General features: G+C 39.9%; 1 protein-coding gene across 2 annotated transcripts in view; it reads right to left on the reverse strand.

Annotated features, from left to right (window-relative positions):
* The window catches only part of ADAMTSL1 (ADAMTS like 1), a 1105223-nt gene that overhangs the window by 489582 nt on the left and 596461 nt on the right, over nt 1-19180 (reverse strand). Inside the window, exon 1 of one of the 2 annotated variants that reach the window (XM_005683638.3) lies at nt 4500-4714. The exons of the other annotated variant lie outside the window; for it this stretch is intronic. Within the exon in view, the coding sequence (XP_005683695.2) occupies nt 4500-4562 (63 nt within the window). The 5' untranslated portion in view covers nt 4563-4714. Of the gene's footprint in view, nt 1-4499; nt 4715-19180 lie in introns of those variants that run through there. 2 annotated transcript variants of the gene reach the window in all.

Here is a 19180-nt window from a genome sequence, read left to right on the forward strand (position 1 = left end):
CCAAAATTCAACCACATGGTATGGCTTTTATGATGCTGACAAAAGATGAACTTGTCTCATTCTGGTGAAAACACAAAGTTTGAAGCCAGCTCTCTAGATAAAGAAAATCAGTACAAACAGCAAGACTCTCAAACTGGAGTTAGACACCTTTTCCTGTGATTATCTCAACATGCTTCACCAGTAGGTTATAGTCAAGGAATGCGCTCACTCAAGAAAACACTATGATTCTCTAGCTAACGAAGAGCTTACTTCCGAGTCACTCTACTCAGGAGACCGCAAGAAACAATAGAACGTGCACAATGAGAGAAGGGCAGAAAGAAACTTATTTCCAGTGAGACTTGGAGCCTGAAATAGACAAAATAAAAGCAGAGCTGCCACTTCACAAAAGAAGTTGGACAACATATATGAAGTTGGGAAACCCTGAATTATTGAGAATTAGGGAGAACCGTATGAGTCTCTCTACATCCTTTGCTCTCTGAATTTAGTTCACAAACAGTTACGATGCCTGTACTATCCAAGATATTCTAGTAGGTACTGTAGGAGATGCAGAAATTCACAGGACACTGCACTTTTTTCTGAAAGAGTTTAAAATTATATTTTGATTAAGCCATAATAAAGGGGAGAACCAAAATAGCAGACCATGTCTCATGCAAACATAAATCCTGTGCAAAACGTGCCAACAAAATGGGCTTAAAAATGAATAGCAAGAACAGGGGTTATCTACACTTCACTGATTAAAACTACACATACCCCGATTTTAATTTTGTTTTAAAGATATAAGAATGAACTCTGTACACTCCTAAGTTTGAGTAATTGCCTCTCCCATGGTCTGCTAGAGATTCACTTTCCATTTTATCCACACATATAGGTAAAGAGGAATCAACATATAGGTAAAGAGTATTCAACACTCCTATGAATGCACAAATACATTCATTTATTCATTCTCTCTCTTTCAAAAGTCTTTAAAATATCTGCAGTCTTTCAAGGAAAACCTTGCCTGGAGTGAAATGATTCTTTTTTAGTTCACTAGTGACTACTATTGGACACACTTCCCTCAACTTATATGAAGCTCTAGAACTGGTTCACATGAAAATAATAATGGAGACTGGAAAGTGGCTTTGAAACAGATTGAAATGCTAAAACAGGAGAAAACAAAAATGAAGCTGACTATGTCTAGATAAGAAACGACTCAAAAACATGAAGTAAATAATGTTTAAAGAAATGCCTCGTTGCATTCTCTAGGTTACTTGAAATATCTTTGAGTTTGGTTTAAGGACAATGTAGGCATCAGAGTAAGAAATAGATGTAAATAGTTACAGTGAGGTGCTTGTGCATGCATGCACACATACATACACACTATTGGAGCAGGCCACAGTCTGCTATAAATAAGGGACTTAACATTCATTCCACAAGCTAATGGTGCTATCACCATCCAAGATAGATCCACTTAGATAATAGTGGAGGAGAGTGCCAGACCGACCGAAGGGAATGGGCTATTGTGTTTGACTAGTTTCCATGTATAAATTAGTACAGAGAAAAAAAAGAAATTCAACAGAAAAACACATGTACTTTATTATAATTCTGAGTGTTACCCTTGCAACTCCCACAATAGCAGGCGAAACAGCTTAAAACCACTTAAAAGAAACAAAAAGCAAATGCAAATTTGATTAAATGCCTTTCTGACAAGAAGAGATTTGACTTCAAGTTTGGATGGACACATATGTCAATGGCCGGTCATGGTTTTCCCCCACATTCCTTCTGAACTAAACAATTGGGACAAAGGAGGGAGCAGGGAAAAGGGGAGCAGCGTGGGGAGATGGGGAATGTGGGGTTTTGTGGCTTAATTTGACCTGAATGTCAGAATAAAATCCCTTGCCCAGCACTACTGTCCTACTGTGTGCATAGTACAATAGCAGTCTGTGATGTCTGAGCTTTGCATGTAAACGTGAGTGGTAACCAAAAATAGATATAAAAGACACAGGGACTTCATTGTGTTTTGAAGTAGAAACCGGGCTTTGCTACTAAACAAACAGATAATTTTCCATTAAGTAAAAAGTGAGCTTTAAAAATTGCTTAAATTAATTCTAAGATTAGACAGACTCTTAAAATGTATCAAACAGTTATAAGAAAAATAAGCCACCCAGTTCCATTTCTAGATCCTCACTGAAGGTGGAGCTGAAAATGTCACACTTCCAGTTCAACTCCTGATCACATTTCAGGTCACTTTCTCTTGGGCCAATAACTTACTTTCGGCTCCAAAGCTACATGGGACAGTGAATGAGCAAGTGTGACAAGTGTCCATAATGTTGCACACATCTTTAGTGGCCAAGATGAAGCAAAAAGCCTAAATACCTCCAGTAAAGACTAGAGACCAACCTATGTCATTGCTTCCATCACTACTAAACATTTTGTGACCATAGTACAAACCAAACAAGTCATTTTCTCTCCATTATTTCCCTTCTGAGTTCAAATATAAGCTTGCGTCCTTATCTGCAGAATGGGTTTAACAATGCCTTATTTGCAAGATTATTGTGAGAATTCACTGCAATGCTTTTCAAACAACTGACCTTGTGTTTGACACGTTCAGACACACAATATATGGGCAGGTACTACTAACATTGTTACTCTGTACAGGGATATATCTTGGCACTCACCAGACAGTTCTTTCTTTTCTGGCCTAACTTTCAAAATCCCAATTGATTTAAATGTAGGCATAAAACAAGCCTGGGTTTTATTTCCTTTTATCCTCACAGTATAATTATTGTAATTTAAACCAAAGATGTTTTATGTTTCAAATCTGAAATAAGCAAATTCTCCTTTTATCCACATACGTGTCATTATATGCTCAAACACATATATGAATATTAAAAATATCAAAGAGAAATATATTGCACTTACCAAGTGGGCAGTGAAAACAATCTATTCCTGAGTGGGCAAGTTTTTCCAAAGTATAATGAGATCATACCTCTATACGAAGATATCAAAAAAGTACTGTGTACTGGTAATTTTGCTTCATGATGTAATTAAATGGGAAAATAACCTATGCTTTCAAAAATTCACAAAGAAGGAAAGACGAGGCAAACTAATGGTGTGTATATAAGTAACACGTCCCATATGGAAAAAATGAGACACCTTTCATAAATTGCTTGCCCCACTAGTCATAAAGCACACCTCAACATTCTGCTTTTTATATTCCTCAGAACAGCCCAAAACTTACAGTCCATTCATGCTTAAAATTCAGTTTGCCTTTAAATTTCTATGAGCACTTGAAAATATATTTCTGTATTTCCAGCTTTTGCAACGTAGCATTATGACTTCTTGGCTATAATGATGCAAATAAGAAGTGGGAATGTTAACATATTTAATCACTGTCTGATGAGCTGTTGAGCCTTCCTGGAGTTTTAGAATTTATGCTAAATAGCTTGCTTCCCTCCTTCAAAATTACAGTGCAGATCAAATTTTTCAGAGTCTAATCAGAACAAACATTCCTTCATCTTCAATGAATCAATGTGACCTATACGTGTGGTGTGTTACAAATTCCCCCTTTTCCCTTCTTGCCTGGTTACCTTCTGAGGAAGGGCTGGCTCTCCAGAAATGTGACAGGGAGAGCTACAATCACGTTTGTTTGGACTCGGTGTGTGCAAATTTTGGAATCAAACCTTCAGATGAGGTTTACAAAGCTGCCTGCCCAGAACACTCTGGTTTAAAAAAATGTGCATTGCTATTAATATTTTGAGTGTAGATTTTTTTTGGACAGTAAAGGTTCATTTTCTGCCCATAAAACCAAGTATGAGTCAGAACGGAACATTTACTTCTAGTCAAAAATGCAGTGTGTGCTGACGTTCCAGAGCAGAGCATCTTATCACTGTGACTATGGAAAGCAGCCGAAACTAAAGTCAGCATTTTCTTCTTCAAAAGAAGATCTGAGATCAAAGACCATAATCCTCAATTCATAAATACTGGCATTAACTTGTATCCATAGATGACTTGCCATAATTATGAACTATAATCTGGGTTGGCCACAGAGAGGCTTTCATTCCCTCTTTTACCTGGTTCCTTAGCACATGTGCACAGAGGAAGGAGGACTCATAACAGGCAGTGGGAGAAAGCCTCGCACAGCCCATCCTTCAAAAAAATTACAGTAACACCACAGTCAATGAGTTGGATTTCAGGACGTCTGTTACCTAAATTCCAAGCATGCACACCACCATTTATACAGCCCTCAGCACACAAACTCCACGCAGTAGATCTCAAAGTTTAAGTCTCAGCATCCTATATACCTCTAGCTATTCCCACACAGTCTTGTAGACTTTATTTTGTTTGGAAAGTTGGGGTTAGCTTTCTGCAAAAAGTTTTTATTTTTTAAAGCCATGAAAATTACTTTACCTGGCATTTGAAGAGAAAGATACAGTCACACACACTCACACACGTCCACACCACCCCAACAGCACCCAGACTAAATGCCCACGAAGGATGTATTGAAACGAAAAGGCATTTACCAGGAGCAGGAAAGCCAGCAAGAGGAACGGTGTGCCAGGAGATGCCCGACGGCAGCATTCCATGCTTGGATTCTTGCCGGAATCCGAATCGGACACTGAATAAGCTGCAAAATGCTCCTCTGCTTGCTGTCACATCCAGGACTGGTGCTTACACTCCAGCCCTGCCTATCAGCTTCCATCAGACCCGCTCATATTTCCTGACCAAGGGGTGGGTGGGTGGGTGGATGGGTGGGGGGTAAGCTGAATGGAATCTCTCTCGGAGCAGGCAGCCAGCCAATCAGGCTCCTGCTAATCAGACATGCTGAATAACAAAGCCGAGGGGACAGAGAAAGTGTAACAGTGCGAGCAAGAAGGGGTGGGTGGGGGGGCGCCGGGGAGGGGGAAAAGGGTGAAAAAGAAAGGAGCGCGGAGGAGCCCGCGGCAGAGCCAGGAGAGAAATGCAAAAGATGCGGACTTGAGATAGATGAAGCAGAGCCCGGTGCTCTTAACTAACTTGGTTAGTTTGTGAGATACTGTAAGATACGTTTGTTTCTATTTGCTATTTGCCTGTGAGGGTGCCTGTGCTTTGTAAAGTACAGTAGCTCCCTGTGACTCTGTATTGTTCCATTCAGGAGAGAAACTTAATCCCTGTCAATGTATAACATATGCCATAAAGGGAAAGAATCACAGACAAAAACTGACTTAATGTGCCCTTTAAACGTGTTCTGTACAACTGCTTTATGCCTCTTCCATAAAGTTCCTCTTTATTTCCCTCCTTGACTTGGACTGTATAAAATTTGGAAAGGTCCTTACTAAGCCTAAACAGAGGCATGTTACTTTGTGTAGTCATGACTTGATGCGAAGAAGATGAAGAAGGGGGAAAAAAAAATAAGCAGGTTACTTCTTTGTAAAGTGACAATTTAAAGTAGCCCAGGTTTACTAAAGCTCAAGGCACAAGTGGGAATTTAGATTCCCTGTTTAAAAAGAAGCCCTTAACAAAGACTCTTGACATGTGTGGAGCTGAAATTCGGGTTGAGAAACAGCCTGGTTTTGACACTGTGCCAACTCTCAACTATCTGCTTTAGCAGGGGGAGAGAAAGAAAGGGTGAATTAAATCCTCAATTAATCCCAAAACTTTTAAGCAACAGTTTCAGCCTTTTCCTTATCCATGTCCTTTATCGGAGCCACTATAATGTAGCAGAGAGAGCTGAAGGGAGTTTCACCTCCTCTTCCTTCTACTGTTCTAGGAGTGTTGGGCGAGGAGGTGACCTTTCCTGTCCACTGAAGCCCTGGAGGAAGTGCTGATGACTGCTGACATGATGACAGGGCAGGCCAGCAACAGCAAAGAGAAGGTCAGGAAGTTTCTGGGCTGGTGAAACCAACAAGAAGAAAGGTTGAATCCTAATAGAGGGGGATTTTATTACAGTTTTAGAAAAGTGTCAGATGTCAAACAAGGACTCCTTTCACCTTATCTGTTAAGGAAATCATTGAATTTTTGAAAGAATGAAATAGCAAACTTGACCTTACATTTCCATAGGTGTGTCACCAGGAAGTTCTTTCAGTGTAGATCTCCTGATAGTCCTGATAGAAATATAGGTGGTGGAGGTAGAAGACTTTTAGAATAGATGTTCTTTCATTAGTAAACAAATACTGATAAGAGGCATCAAACACACAAATATGGAAAATCTGATCAAGCTATAATAGGCATGTGATTACAGGCAGATCTTCTTCTATACATACCTGTAGCGTTGCTTTTCACAAAGGTGGAGAAAAGCAGGTTATTCAACTTCAGATTACTTATTTCATATGCAATATCAATGAAAGACAGAAGGGCTTTAAAAAATCCCATTGTCAACCTATTAGGAAAGTCAGGGCATACAAAGATCCATCACTTAGGAAAATGGATAGTATGAGTCCACAACAAAGAGGTCTATTCTTGAAGTACGCTTTTCCCATTCAGAAAGATTAGTTTTACAAATCTCTCAAAAACTAGCTAATGCTCAGAAGCTAAAGAGTATTCACAAAGAGATGTAAAAATGCTTGACTGGCATTATCTGAAATCCTCATCATATTACAGATGGCTTGATTGAAATAAACATTCGCTCATAAAGCTGTGTGATATATCTCTCTTTTATGCATTGGAGCTTTCTGCTATAGGTGTTTTTTTCTATCAGTGTCACGCCTTAAAGAGATTCAGCTCATTCTAAAAAATGGAATATTCTATCGAATATTACTTCCTCCCTTTCTACACATAAACATAACTCATCAGGAAGATCAAAAGGGAAGAATAGGTGGTGGGAAAAGGAAGATTAGCAAGAATGATTATGATAAAATACCATTTGTAGAACAGATTTTAAAAATTGCCATGGTCAACGGACAGTCAGTAGCCACTTGTATGCTAGTCTAGATTCCTTTGTGCTTTAGAAATAAATGCTGGTTAGATATTTTGAGTCAGAGATTTCTGCCTCAGAGTTTTGATGAACATGTCAATGTCTGGCAAGATGGTCACAATAAAGTCACTGAATAGTATGATTATTTTTAGTTTAAGCCCTCAGTCATTTGTTAAAATCCCTGAGGATGCCTGCCACAAAGTATCATGATTCTGGTCCCTTTGTGAGTACATTTCCTTTCCCACTGTGGCTGCTCAGAGAAAATAGGAAAAGCAAACATACAGTCAAGGATTATACCCTGCAGGACAAACAACCAGCTAACTATAATTTCAGAAAAAGAACAAAATCAAGTTGGGTTAGGGTGATTAGGTTTTGGGGGTGAGGTCATTCTGATAATTAATAAAGTTGATGTGCTATCTTCAAAGTTTAAAAAAATGATTTTATACTCAAAATCTCATTTGACTTTTAAAAAAATATAAATTTACTTATTTTAATTGGAGGCTAATTACTTTACAATATTGTATTGGTTTGCTATACATTGACATGAATCCGCCACAGGTGTACATATGTTCCCCATCCTGAACCCCTCTCCATCCTCCCTCCCCATACCGTTCCTCTGAGTCATCCCAGTGCACCAGCCCCAAGCATCCTGTATCATGCAACAAACCTGGACTGGCGATTCATTTCACATATAATATACATGTTTCAATGCCATTCTCCCAAATCATCCCACCCTCTCCCTCTCCCACAGAGTCCAAAAGACTGTTCTATACATCTGTGTCTCTTTTGCTGTCTCACATAGGTGTTATTGTTACCATCTTTCAAAATTCCATATATATGCATTATTGTACTGTATTGGTGTTTTTCTTTCTGGCTTACTTCACTCTGTATAATCGGCTCCAGTTTCATCCATCTCCTTAGAACTGATTCAAATATATTCTTTTTAATGGCTGAGTAATACTCCATCGTGTGTATGTACTACAGCTTTCTTATCCATTCGTCTACTGATGGACATCTAGGTTGTTTCCATGTCCTGGCTATTATAAACAGTGCTGCAATGAACATTGGAGAACATGTGTCTCTTTCAATTCTAGTTTCCTCAGTGTGTATGCCCAGAAGTGAGATTGCTGAGTCTTATGGCAGTTCTATTTCCAGTTTTTTAAGGAATCTCTACACTGTTCTCCATAGTGGCTGTACTAGTTTGCATTCCCCTCAACAGTGTAAGAGGGTCCCCTTTTCTCCACACCCTCTCCAGCATTTATTGCTTGTAGACTTTTGGATAGCAGCCACTCTGACTGGTGTGCAATGGTACCTCATTGTGGTTTTTATTTGAGTTTCTCTGATAATAAGCGATGTTGAGCATCTTTTCATGTGTTTGTTAGCCATCTGTATGTCTTCTTTGGAGAAATATCTGTTTAGTTCTTCAGCCCATTTTCTGATTGGGTCATTTATTTTTCTGGAATTGAGCTGCAGGAGTTGCTTGTATATTTTTGAGATTCTTTGTCAGTTGCTTCATTTGCTATGATTTTCTCCCATTCTGAAGGCTGTCTTTTCACCTTGCTTTTAGTTTCCTTTGTTGTGCCGAAGCTTCTAATTTTAATTAGGTCCCATTTGTTTAATTTTGCTTTTATTTCCAATATTCTGGGAAGTGGATCATAGAGGATCCTGCTGTGATTTATGTTGGAGAGTGTTTTGCCTATGTTCTCCTCTAGGAGTTTTATAGTTTCTGGTCTTACGTTTAGATCTTTAATCCATTTTGAGTTTATTTTTGTGTATGGTGTTAGAAAGTGTTCTAGTTTCATTCTTTTACTAGTGGTGACCAGTTTTCCCAGCACCACTTGTTAACAAGATTGTCTTTTCTCCATTGTATATGCTTGCCTCCTTTGTCAAAGATAAGGTGTCCAGAGGTGCGTGGATTTGTCTCTGGGCTTTCTGTTTTGTTCCATTGATCTATATTTCTGTCTTTGTGCCAGTACCATACTGTCTTGATGGCTGTGGCTTTGTAGAAGAGCTTGGAGTCAGGCAGGTTGATTCCTCCAGTTCCATTCTTCTTTCTCAAGATTGCTTTGACTATTCAAGGTTTTTTGTATTTCCATACAAATTGTGAAATTATTTGTTCTAGATCTTTGAAAAATACCATTGGTAGCCTGATAGGGATTGCATTGAATCTATAGATTACTTTGGGTAGTACACTCAATTTTCACTATATTGATTCTTCCAATCCACAAACATGGTATATTTCTCCATCTATTAGTGTCTTCTTTGATTTCTTTCACCAGTGTTTTATAGTTTTCTATATATAGGTCTTTAGTTTCTTTAGGTAGATATACTCCAAGTATTCTATTCTTTTCATTGCAATGGTGAATGGAATTGTTTCCTTAATTTCTCTTTCTATTTTCTCATTATTAGTGTACAGGAATGCAAGGGATTTCTGTGTGTTGATTTTATATCCTGCAACTTTACTATATTCATTGATTAGCTCTAGTAATTTTCTGGTGGAGTCTTTAGGGTTTTCTATGTAGAGGATCATGTCATCTGCAGTGAGAGTTTTACTTCTTCTTTTCCAATCTGGATTCCTTTTATTTCTTTTTCTGCTCTGATTGCTGTGGCTAAAACTTCCAAAACTATGTTGAATAGTAGCGGTGAAAGTGGACATCTTTGTCTTGTTCCTGACTTTAGGGGAAATGCTTTCAATTTTTCACCATTGAGGATAATGTTGCTGAGGGTTTGTCATATATAGCTTTTATGCTGAGGTATGTTCCTTCTATTCCTGCTTTCTGGAGAGTTTTTATCATAAATGGATGTGAAAGGCTTTCTCTGCATCTATTAAGATAACCATATGGCTTTTATTTTTCAATTTGTTAATGTGGTGTATTACATTGATTGATTTGTGGATATTGAAGAATCCTTGCATCCCTGGGATAAAGCCCACTTTGTCATGATGTATGATCTTTTTAATGTATTGTTGGATTCTGATTGCTAGAATTTTGTTAAGGATTTTTGCATCTATGTTCATCAGTGATATTGGCCTGTAGTTTTCTTTTTTTGTGGCATCTCTGTCAGGTTTTGGTATTAGGGTGATGGTGGCCTCATAGAGTGAGTTTGGAAGTTTACCTTCCTCTGCAATTTTCTGGAACAGTTTAAGTAGGATAGGTGTTAGCTCTTCTCTAAATTTTTGGTAGAATTCAGCTGTGAAGCTGTCTGGACCTGGGCTTTTGTTTGCTGGAAGATTTCTGATTACAGTTTCAATTTCCATGCTTGTGATGGGTCTGTTAAGATTTTCTATTTCTTCCTGGTTCAGTTTTGGAAAGTTGTACTTTTCTAAGAATTTTTCCATTTCTTCCAAGTTGTCCATTTTATTGGCATATAATTACTGATAGTAGTCTCTTATGATCCTTTGTATTTCTGTGTTGTCTATTGTGATCTCTCCATTTTCATTTCTAATTTTATTGATTTGAGTTTTCTCCCTTTGTTTCTTGATGAGTCTGGCTAATGGTTTGTCAATTTTATTTATCCTCTCAAGGAACCAGCTTTTGGCTTAGTTGATTTTTTGCTATGGTCTCTTTTGTTTCTTTTACATTTATTTCTGCCCTAATTTTTTAGATTTCTTTCCTTCTACTGACCCTGGGGTTCTTCATTTCTTCCTTTTCTAGTTGCTTTAGGTGTAGAGTTAGGTTATTTATTTGACTTTTTTCTTGTTTCTTGAGGTATGCCTGTATTGCTAGGAACTTTCCCCTTAGCACTGCTTTTACAGTGTCCCACAGGTTTTGGGTTGTTGTGTTTTCATTTTCATTCATTTCTATGCATATTTTGATTTTTTAAAAAAATTTATTCTGTGATTTGTTGGCTATTCAGCAGCATGTTGTTCAGCCTCCATATGTTGGAATTTTTAATAGTTTTTCTCCTATAATTGAGATCTAATCTTAGTGCATTGTGGTCAGAAAAGATGCTTGGAATGATTTCAATTTTTTTGAATTTACCAAGACTAGATTTATGGCCCAGAATGTGATCTATCCTGGAGAAGGTTCTGTGTGCACTTGAGAAAAAGGTGAAATTCATTGTTTTGGGGTGAAATGTCCTATAGATATCAATTAGGTCCAACTGGTCTATTGTATCCTTTAAAGTTTGTGTTTCTTTGTTAATTTTCTGTTTAGTTGATCTATTCATAGGTGTGAGTGGGGTATTAAAGTCTCCCACTATTATTTTGTTATTGTTAATTTCCCCTTTCATACTTGTTAGCATTTGTCTGACATATTGCGGTGCTCCTATGTTGGGTGCATATATATTTATAATTGTTATATCTTCTTCTTGGATTGATCCTTTGATCATTATGTAGTGTCCTTCTTTGTCTCTTTTCACAGCCTTTGTTTTAAAGTCTATTTTATCAGATATGAGTATTGCTACTCCTGCTTTCTTTTGGTCTCTTATTTTCATGGATTATCTTTTCCCAGCCCTTCACTTTCAGTCTGTATGTGTCCCTTGTTTCGAGGTGGGTCTCTTGTAGACAACATATATAGGGGTCTTGTTTTTGTATCCATTCAGCCAGTCTTTGTCTTTTGTTTGGGGCATTTAACCCATTTACGTTTAAGGTAATTATTGATAAGTATGATCCCATTGCCATTTACTTTATTGTTTTGGGTTTGGGTTTATACACCCTTTTTGTGTTTCCTGTCTAGAGAGTATCCTTTAGCATTTGTTGGAGAGCTGGTTTGGTGGTGCTGAATTCTCTCAGCTTTTGCTTGTCTGTAAAGCTTTTGATTTCTCCTTCATATTTGAATGAGATCCTTGCTGGGTGTAGTAATCTGGGCTGTAGTTTATTTTCTTTCATCACTTTAAGTATGTTCTGCCATTCCCTCCTTGCCTGGAGAGTTTCTGTTGAAGGATCAGCTGTTATCCTTATGGGAATCCCCTTGTGTGTTATTTGTTGTCTTTCCCTTGCTGCTTTTAATATTTGTTCTTTGTGTTTGATCTTTGTTAATTTGTTTAATGTGTGTCTTGGGGTGTTTCACCTTGCATTTATCTTGTTTGGGTCTCTCTGGGTTTCTTGGACTTGGGTGATAATTTCTTTCCCCATTTTAGGGAAGTTTTCAACTATTATCTCTTCAAGTATTTTCTCATGGTCTTTCTTTTTGTCTTCTTCCTCTGGGACTCCTATGATTCAAATGTTGGGATGTTTAACATTGTCCCAGGGGTCTCTGAGATTGTCCTCATTTCTTTTAATTCATTTTTCTTTTTTCCTCTCTGTTTCATTTATTTCTACCATTCTATCTTCTACCTCATTTATCCTATCTTCTGCCTCAGTTATTCTACTGTTGGATCCCTGAAGAGTGTTTTTGATCTCATTTATTGCACTATTCATTATATATTGACTCTTTTTAATTTCTTCTTCTTCAGCTGCTGCTAAGTTGCTTCAGTCATGTCCGACTCTGTGCGATCCCATAGACGGCAGCCCACCAGGCTCCCCTGTCCCTGGGATTCTCCAGGCAAGAACACTGGAGTGGGTTGCCATTTCCTTCTCCTAGGTCCTTGTTAAACCTTTCTTGCATCTTCTTAATCCTTGTCTCCAGGCTATTTATCTGTGATTCCATTTTGTTTTCAAGATTTTGGATAATTTTCACTATCATTATTCAGAATTCTTTATCAGGTAGATTCCCTATCTCTTTCTCTTTGGTTTGGTTTGGTGGGCATTTATCCTGTTCCTTTACCTACTGGGTATTTCTCTGCCTCTTCATCTTGTTTATATTGCTGTGTTTGGGGTGGCCTTTCCATATTCTGGCAGTTTGTGGAGCTCTCTTTATTGTGGAGTTTCCTCGCTGTGGGTGGGGTTGAACGGGTGGTTTGTCAAGGTTTCCTGGTTAGGGAAGCTTGTGTGGGTGTTCTGGTGGGTGGAGCTGGATTTCTTCTTTCTGGAGTGCAATGAAGTGTCCAGTAATGAGTTATGAGATGTCAGTGGGTTTGGAGTAGCTTTGGGCAGCCTGTATATTGAAGCTCAGGGCTGTGTTCCTGTGTTGCTGGAGAATTTGCGTGGTATGTCTTGCTCTGGAACTTGTTGGCCCTTGGGTGGTGCTTGGTTTCAGTGTAGGTATGGAGGTGTTTGATGAGCTCCTATCGATTAATGTTCCCTGGAATCAGGAGTTCTCTGGTGTTCTCAGGGTTTGGACTTAAGCCTCCTGCCTCTGGTTTTCAGCCTTACTCTTACAGTAGCCTCAAGACTTCTCCATCTCTCACTTCAAAGGCGGTTCCCTCTGTTTTAGCTTCTGTTTGCTGGTCTCTTCAGTGTCTAATTTCCACCCTGACACAAGGGGGCGGTGGTGGACACTTTTTTAGGCTCACTTGTTCAGTCGTGCTGTTAGAGGGGAGGGACGCTGTAAACAAATACCACTGGCATCTGTGGGGAGTGCTCGCGGTGTTTAAGGAGTGTGTGCTTTCCCTGTCTACACTGCTTAGGTGCTAGGTTGCTCTGCTGGGAACTGTCTGAGGCCGGCCCTAGGTTGTATGCACTTCCCAGGTCTAAGCTGCTCAGGTTCAGGCGCTAGGGTACTCCTCAGAGGCACAGACTCGGTGGGGCCTGCGTTTTGTGCCCTTCCCAGGTCCGAGCAGCTCAGGTGACCAGGTGTTTGGTGAGCATGGTCCCTGCGACCTATTGCCTCCCCTGTCCCTGCCACTAGGTTTTCTGGGTGTACAACCAGCGCACCTTCTCAGGTGGATGTTCACTGTCCAGAATCCCAAGAAGTCTTGGTTAGCAATGAAGCCTGCTTGCAGTTTGGTAGATGATGCTGTCTCTGGGGCTGCGATTGCCCCCTTCTGGCTCTGGCTGCCCTCGTCTGCCTGTCTCCAGCGGGGGATGGGCTGGTCCGCAGCCAGCTAGCTCTGCTCAGTCCTTTGTTCTGTGAGTGGGCCTGGTGGTGGCTTAGGTTAGGGCTTTTCCCGTGGTAGCTATCCCACAGTCTGGTTTGCTATCCCAAGTTAGTTCCCTCAGATTGCCCTCAGGGCATTCAGGCCCGGTCTTTACATTAAGCAATGCAGCCCGTGCCTCCCGGTCCAGCCCCTGCTTGTTAGTGGCGGATGCGGGCATCTGTGCTGCTTATCTGCTGGGAGTTACCGTTGGGCATGTAATCTGTGGGGTTTAATCATTTATTTATTTTTCCTCCCAGTTATATTGCCCTCTGAGGTTCCAAGGCTTGCCACAGACTTGCCAGTGAGAGTGTTTCCTGGTGTTTGGAAACTTCTCTCTTTTTTAAGACTCCCTTCCCGGGATGGATCTCCATCCCTACCTCTTTTGTCTTTTTATCATTTATATTTTTTCCTACCTCCTTTCGAAGACAACGGGCTGCTTTTCTGGGTGCCTGATGTCCTCTGCCGGCATTCAGAAGTTGTTTTGTGGAATTTACTCAGCGTTCAAATGTTCTTTTGATGAATCTGTGGGGAAGAAAGTGGTCTCCCCATCCTATTCCTCTGCCATGTTAGGACCGCCCCCTCATTTGACTTTTTGACTCCTCACAAAATTGATTAAAACTCATCCCATTTTATATATTTGAAAATTGAGGCTCAGAAAACTTAAGTGGCTTACCTTGGGCTCCACCCATTAGAACTAGCTTTTGAACAGGGTCTTCTGACTCTAAACCAGTTCCATTTCGTATACATATCTGTAAATATATAGGTGTGCATGCTTGCGTGCTTGCTAAGTTGCCTCAGTTGTGTCCGGCTCTTTGCGACCCTATGGACCGGAGCCCACCAGGCTGCTCAGTCCATTCGATGCTTCAGGCAAGACTACCAGAGTGGGTTGCCATGTCTTCCTTCAAGGGATCTTCCTGACCCAGGGGTCAAACTCACGTCTCTTATGTCTCCTGCACTGTATGCAGGTGTGTGTGTGTGTGTGCGTGTGTGTGTGCGTGTGTGTGTGCGTGTGTGTGTGCGTGTGTGCGTGTGTGTGTGCGTGTGTGTGTGCATGTGTATGCGTGCGTGTGTATGCGTGTGTGTGTGTGCGTGTGTGTACGTGTGTGTGTGTGTGTGTGCACGTGTGCACGCAGATGTCAGCAGTGGTATCCGAATGGTTAGAGATGGACATTTGCAGTGAAGGCAAAAGAACAGAAGGCAGGCTACCCAGGTTTGATGGTGGGTATATATTACCTGACAGTGGAGAGGACCTTATTTTAGTCTACAACTCCTTGGTCTCTCATCTTTGTCATTTCTAAAATCTTTCTCAGTGCTGAGGGAAAATAACATAAAACCCCAGGTAACTTAGATCCACACTAGCAGCAGCCTGGGAAAAGCCTCTCACGGCATCTGAGCAGGGCGTTGGCTGCGTTCCTTTTTTCCTCTCCAGGTATCTAAATGAAAGCCATCTGCCAGCATCTGAGCACCAGCAGCCGCTGCAGCAGCAGAAGCGGCGGCCCCAGCTGCTGTAATACTGGTTACGGGAGCCCTGCACAATATATTAGGTGAAATGAAAGCAGAAGCAAGAGAGAGAGAGTGTGTCAGAGCTGTCTGAAGCATCATTCCAAATGGTATGGATTTAACAATACTTAATTTAAAAAACACCAGCTTGGACAAGAGCAAGCTGTTAACATTCAGTGTGCTTTATGGCAGGAAAGAGTGAGCTCAACTCTCGGAATTTCTCCCCCTGGGGAAAGTGCCTTACAGTGCTCACTCTGGAGCCACCTGTCTCTCCCTGAGCCTGGGCCTCCTCCATTGGCCCTCTAGTTGCAGTGACTGTTGTCAAGATAGGGCAGGGGATCTTCTGGAAAGAACTCAGGGGTGGGAAGTGATGGTGAGCTCTGTAGAGCCTCATCTCTCCCCTTGAAGGAGGTGGTTATGGCAGTGCCCAAGTCTTACTGTCTTCATGGGCATGTGTCAAAGTGGCTTGATTCCCCTGGCTAGATCTGAAGATTAAAGGAAAGAAAAAACATGGGGATGTGTTACAAAAATTAAAATGGAGGAAGTCTTGTTCAGGCTTCGTAAGCAGGAGAGCCTCTGACCTGCTTCTATTTTGCCCAGGCACTGCCTGGGTTCCACATCTGTCTGCAAGCACAGCAAGGCAAGTGGCACCTTAGATAAGAAAAGGAGTGGGTCTTGGAATTCTTGAACCCCTGGAGGTCTGACCAATGCCCCACCCCCCTTCCCTGGAGGTCACAAAAACCTGTGACTCACAAGGTGAAACAAACAACACTATAAAAATTAAAAAAAAAAAAACCCAACAACAACCCAGAGCTATGTTTTTGTGCACAAACTGATGATGTCAGTTCATGGCCTGGGATTATAAGCGAGAGCCCCCAAAACTGCAATGTGAAGTCTCACCTGTGGAGTGGACACACTGCCCAGCATCTTTTCCCAACCGGGACTCCCAAATGCTGCTAACAAGGGACCATCTAGTATTTTTTAAGTCTGGATGTTGGTCGGTCCAATTTGGTGATGTATGTATATGCTGTTCCTTTTCTCTATTGTTTCTATTTCTCTTGTTTTAAAGACTGTTTATTGAAATTAAGTCAAATAATCCTCTATTAAATATTGAAATTGTTTATTGTGTGTGACAAGTAGTTGTTACACACAATTTGCTAATGAATTCTTTGAACCTAAAATCAAAGTAAATGAGATAAAGCTACCAGAAGCCAACTGCTAGTCTCAGAGGGTAGAACTGGATTTGAGCAGAAATATGTATGATTCACTTAATATCCATTTAACATCCAAGCAACTGGAGCATTTGCTACCATTTTCAAATCACCTTTGATATGTGACTTAATGTGACATGAACAGAAATGTTATCAGGTAGAGAATGAATACTATCCTCAATTTATATATGGGGAAACTGGTACCCCTCATGATAAGTGGATTCATCACAGTTACCTATTTGTAGGTGGAAAATTAGAATTATAGCTAAGGTGGTTTGACTTTTCCTTAGATAATTTTCTGAGAAGTTGATGATGAAAATAGTTACATTTACTGAGAGCCCCCATGTGCCAGGCACATGCCAAATATTTTTTATTTATGATTTCATATAATCCTCACAACAACTATATGAATAGGTACACATTACCCTCATATGGATGTTATTTCTGGTAGATTAGCCATCAAAATTCATCAACCAATGCCTTCTGGAAGTGCAGAGGCCTAAAACTTAGAGACTATATTTCTCAGACTCAAGATCTGAACCCAGGTCATCTGTGTCTATAGTCACTACACAGCACTGCCGTTTTGCAGGCAAAGGACCACAGGGATTCAGAGAAGGGAGAGGTCATTACAAGTTTCAGGACTCAGTGAGGAGTAAGTATCAAATGGAAAAAAAAAAGGAAACTGAAAAAGACCTTGAGATATAAGGAGACTTTCAGGGATGCAAAGAAAAATGGCTTTGCAAGTGAGGAGAACTAAGTAAATGGAGACAAAGCAGGAACACATGAGACCCAGACTTAACTCACTCTGATCCACTATTTTAGGCTGCTTATAGGGGAAAGATATATTTTTAAAATTGTTTGTTCCATAGTCTCAGATCTCATACTTAGTGATCTCTCCCTTCAAAATGTCAAGCACTGCACGTTACAGATGAAAGGAATGCAACAAAATTTAAAATTTGATTTGACTCATCTCTAGCTTCCTGAAGCACTAGAAGCCTCTGCTTTACATCTCTACAAGACTTAATTCAGGACTTCTCACACTGCAGGGACATGGCTGGAGTCTGTCGTGGCCAGTAGCAGAGAATTCAAGTGGCTGCTTGGTGGAGGGGAAAGAATCCAGATTTTTGAACCAGGCAGTCTCAGCTGTCCTAGTTCCTACAGAAGCACTCTAAGGAAATAAAAGTTTTGTTATTGTTTGGTTTTTATTCTGAGCTATTAGATGAGACTACAGCTCTAGATTGCAGGGCTCTTGTGGGCAGTGGAGAGGGGGTTTGCAGAGTCTGGCTCAGAGCTTGGCACTAAACAGGAAATCAATAAATTTTTACCATATTCAGTGCTATGTATCTAACTGTCCATTGTACATATCTTTTTTTTCGGATTTTATTTTATTTTACTTTACAATACTGTATTGGTTTTGCCATGTACATATCTTTCAAATATTCTGTGTGCTTGAAAATTCTAATAAAATTCTGGGATAAAATCATTCTATTTGAGGACATTCTTCCCCCTGAAAATACAAATAAACACACAAGCAAGCAAACTGATTAACAGAGCACTGAGCTGCATTGGGAGGATAGAACTGTTGATCACTTTCAAATTGGTGGTTCTTGATCTTCCTTTATGTACATTGCTGGGGTTCACGTCATGGATCTCAGAGACTTGCAACTGAATTAGTTTCAAAAAACACACACTAAGGTCCTACTGCGTGCAAGGCATGATAAATAGAGAATTCTAGCAACAAAATGTCTTTTGTAGCCTTTTTAACAAAAGGAGATACCAGTTTAATCTTCAAGATTTGAATTATGGTTGCAATATTCACATATTAAACCCAAGTGTAATATATAAATCCAAGGTCCTTGATTCTTAGTTCAGTACTATTTCCATGACATCATCCTCTGCAGATAAAATAATTATCCCAGAGCCAGACAATAAGGTGAAGGGGTGTGAACAGATTTATAGTCAATATAGAGAAAGCAGGATTAAAATGCAAAAGCCAAATTCCTCAGCATGGCATTCAAGGACCTCCCTGATCTGCTTCCTGTCCCAGGATAATAGAAATTCATGTTCCAGCCCAACTGAAATACCTGCTTTACTCCAGCTCTCCAAATCCTCCCACTTCTGTACATTTGTTCATTCTGCCCCTTTTGCCTAGAAGTTCCTTCTTCCCACCTCTGCTTCCCTAAAAATCCTTTTTATTCCTAAAGGTGTAGACAATGTCAGCTCTTCCACAAAGCCTTGTATATAATAGGCATCAGATAAATATCTGTAAAGGTAATACAGACATTAATCAACATTATGCTTTGTTTAAAGATAAAATAGCAGGAAAAATAAAAACAAGAGGAAGAAAAGCAAGCAGAGAAATTACAAAAGAAAAGAAAATATAGTCTCCAAACATCAAGAGAACATGTAGGTGACATGACATTTGAAATAAAATTTGAACTTCAGAACAGCAGTTAAACCATGGAAAATCATAGAACTCTTCCTCTAAAATAGATCATTGTGTAACCTTCCATTTTTTTTCTGTTACAGGCTGGTTATATTTGCTAACACTAGCTAGATGAACAGTTTCTCTGTTAAGTTACAAAGATTATCTCTTATCAGAAATATGATAAATACTGTCAAAGGCATAGTAAGATACCAAAACTCAGCTTCTCACTGAAAATAATAAATTATAATAATTTATTTTCTAAGGTTCTGAAAAGGA

Source organism: Capra hircus, chromosome 8, assembly GCF_001704415.2.
Source record: "Capra hircus breed San Clemente chromosome 8, ASM170441v1, whole genome shotgun sequence".
Classification (NCBI taxonomy): domain Eukaryota; kingdom Metazoa; phylum Chordata; class Mammalia; order Artiodactyla; family Bovidae; genus Capra; species Capra hircus.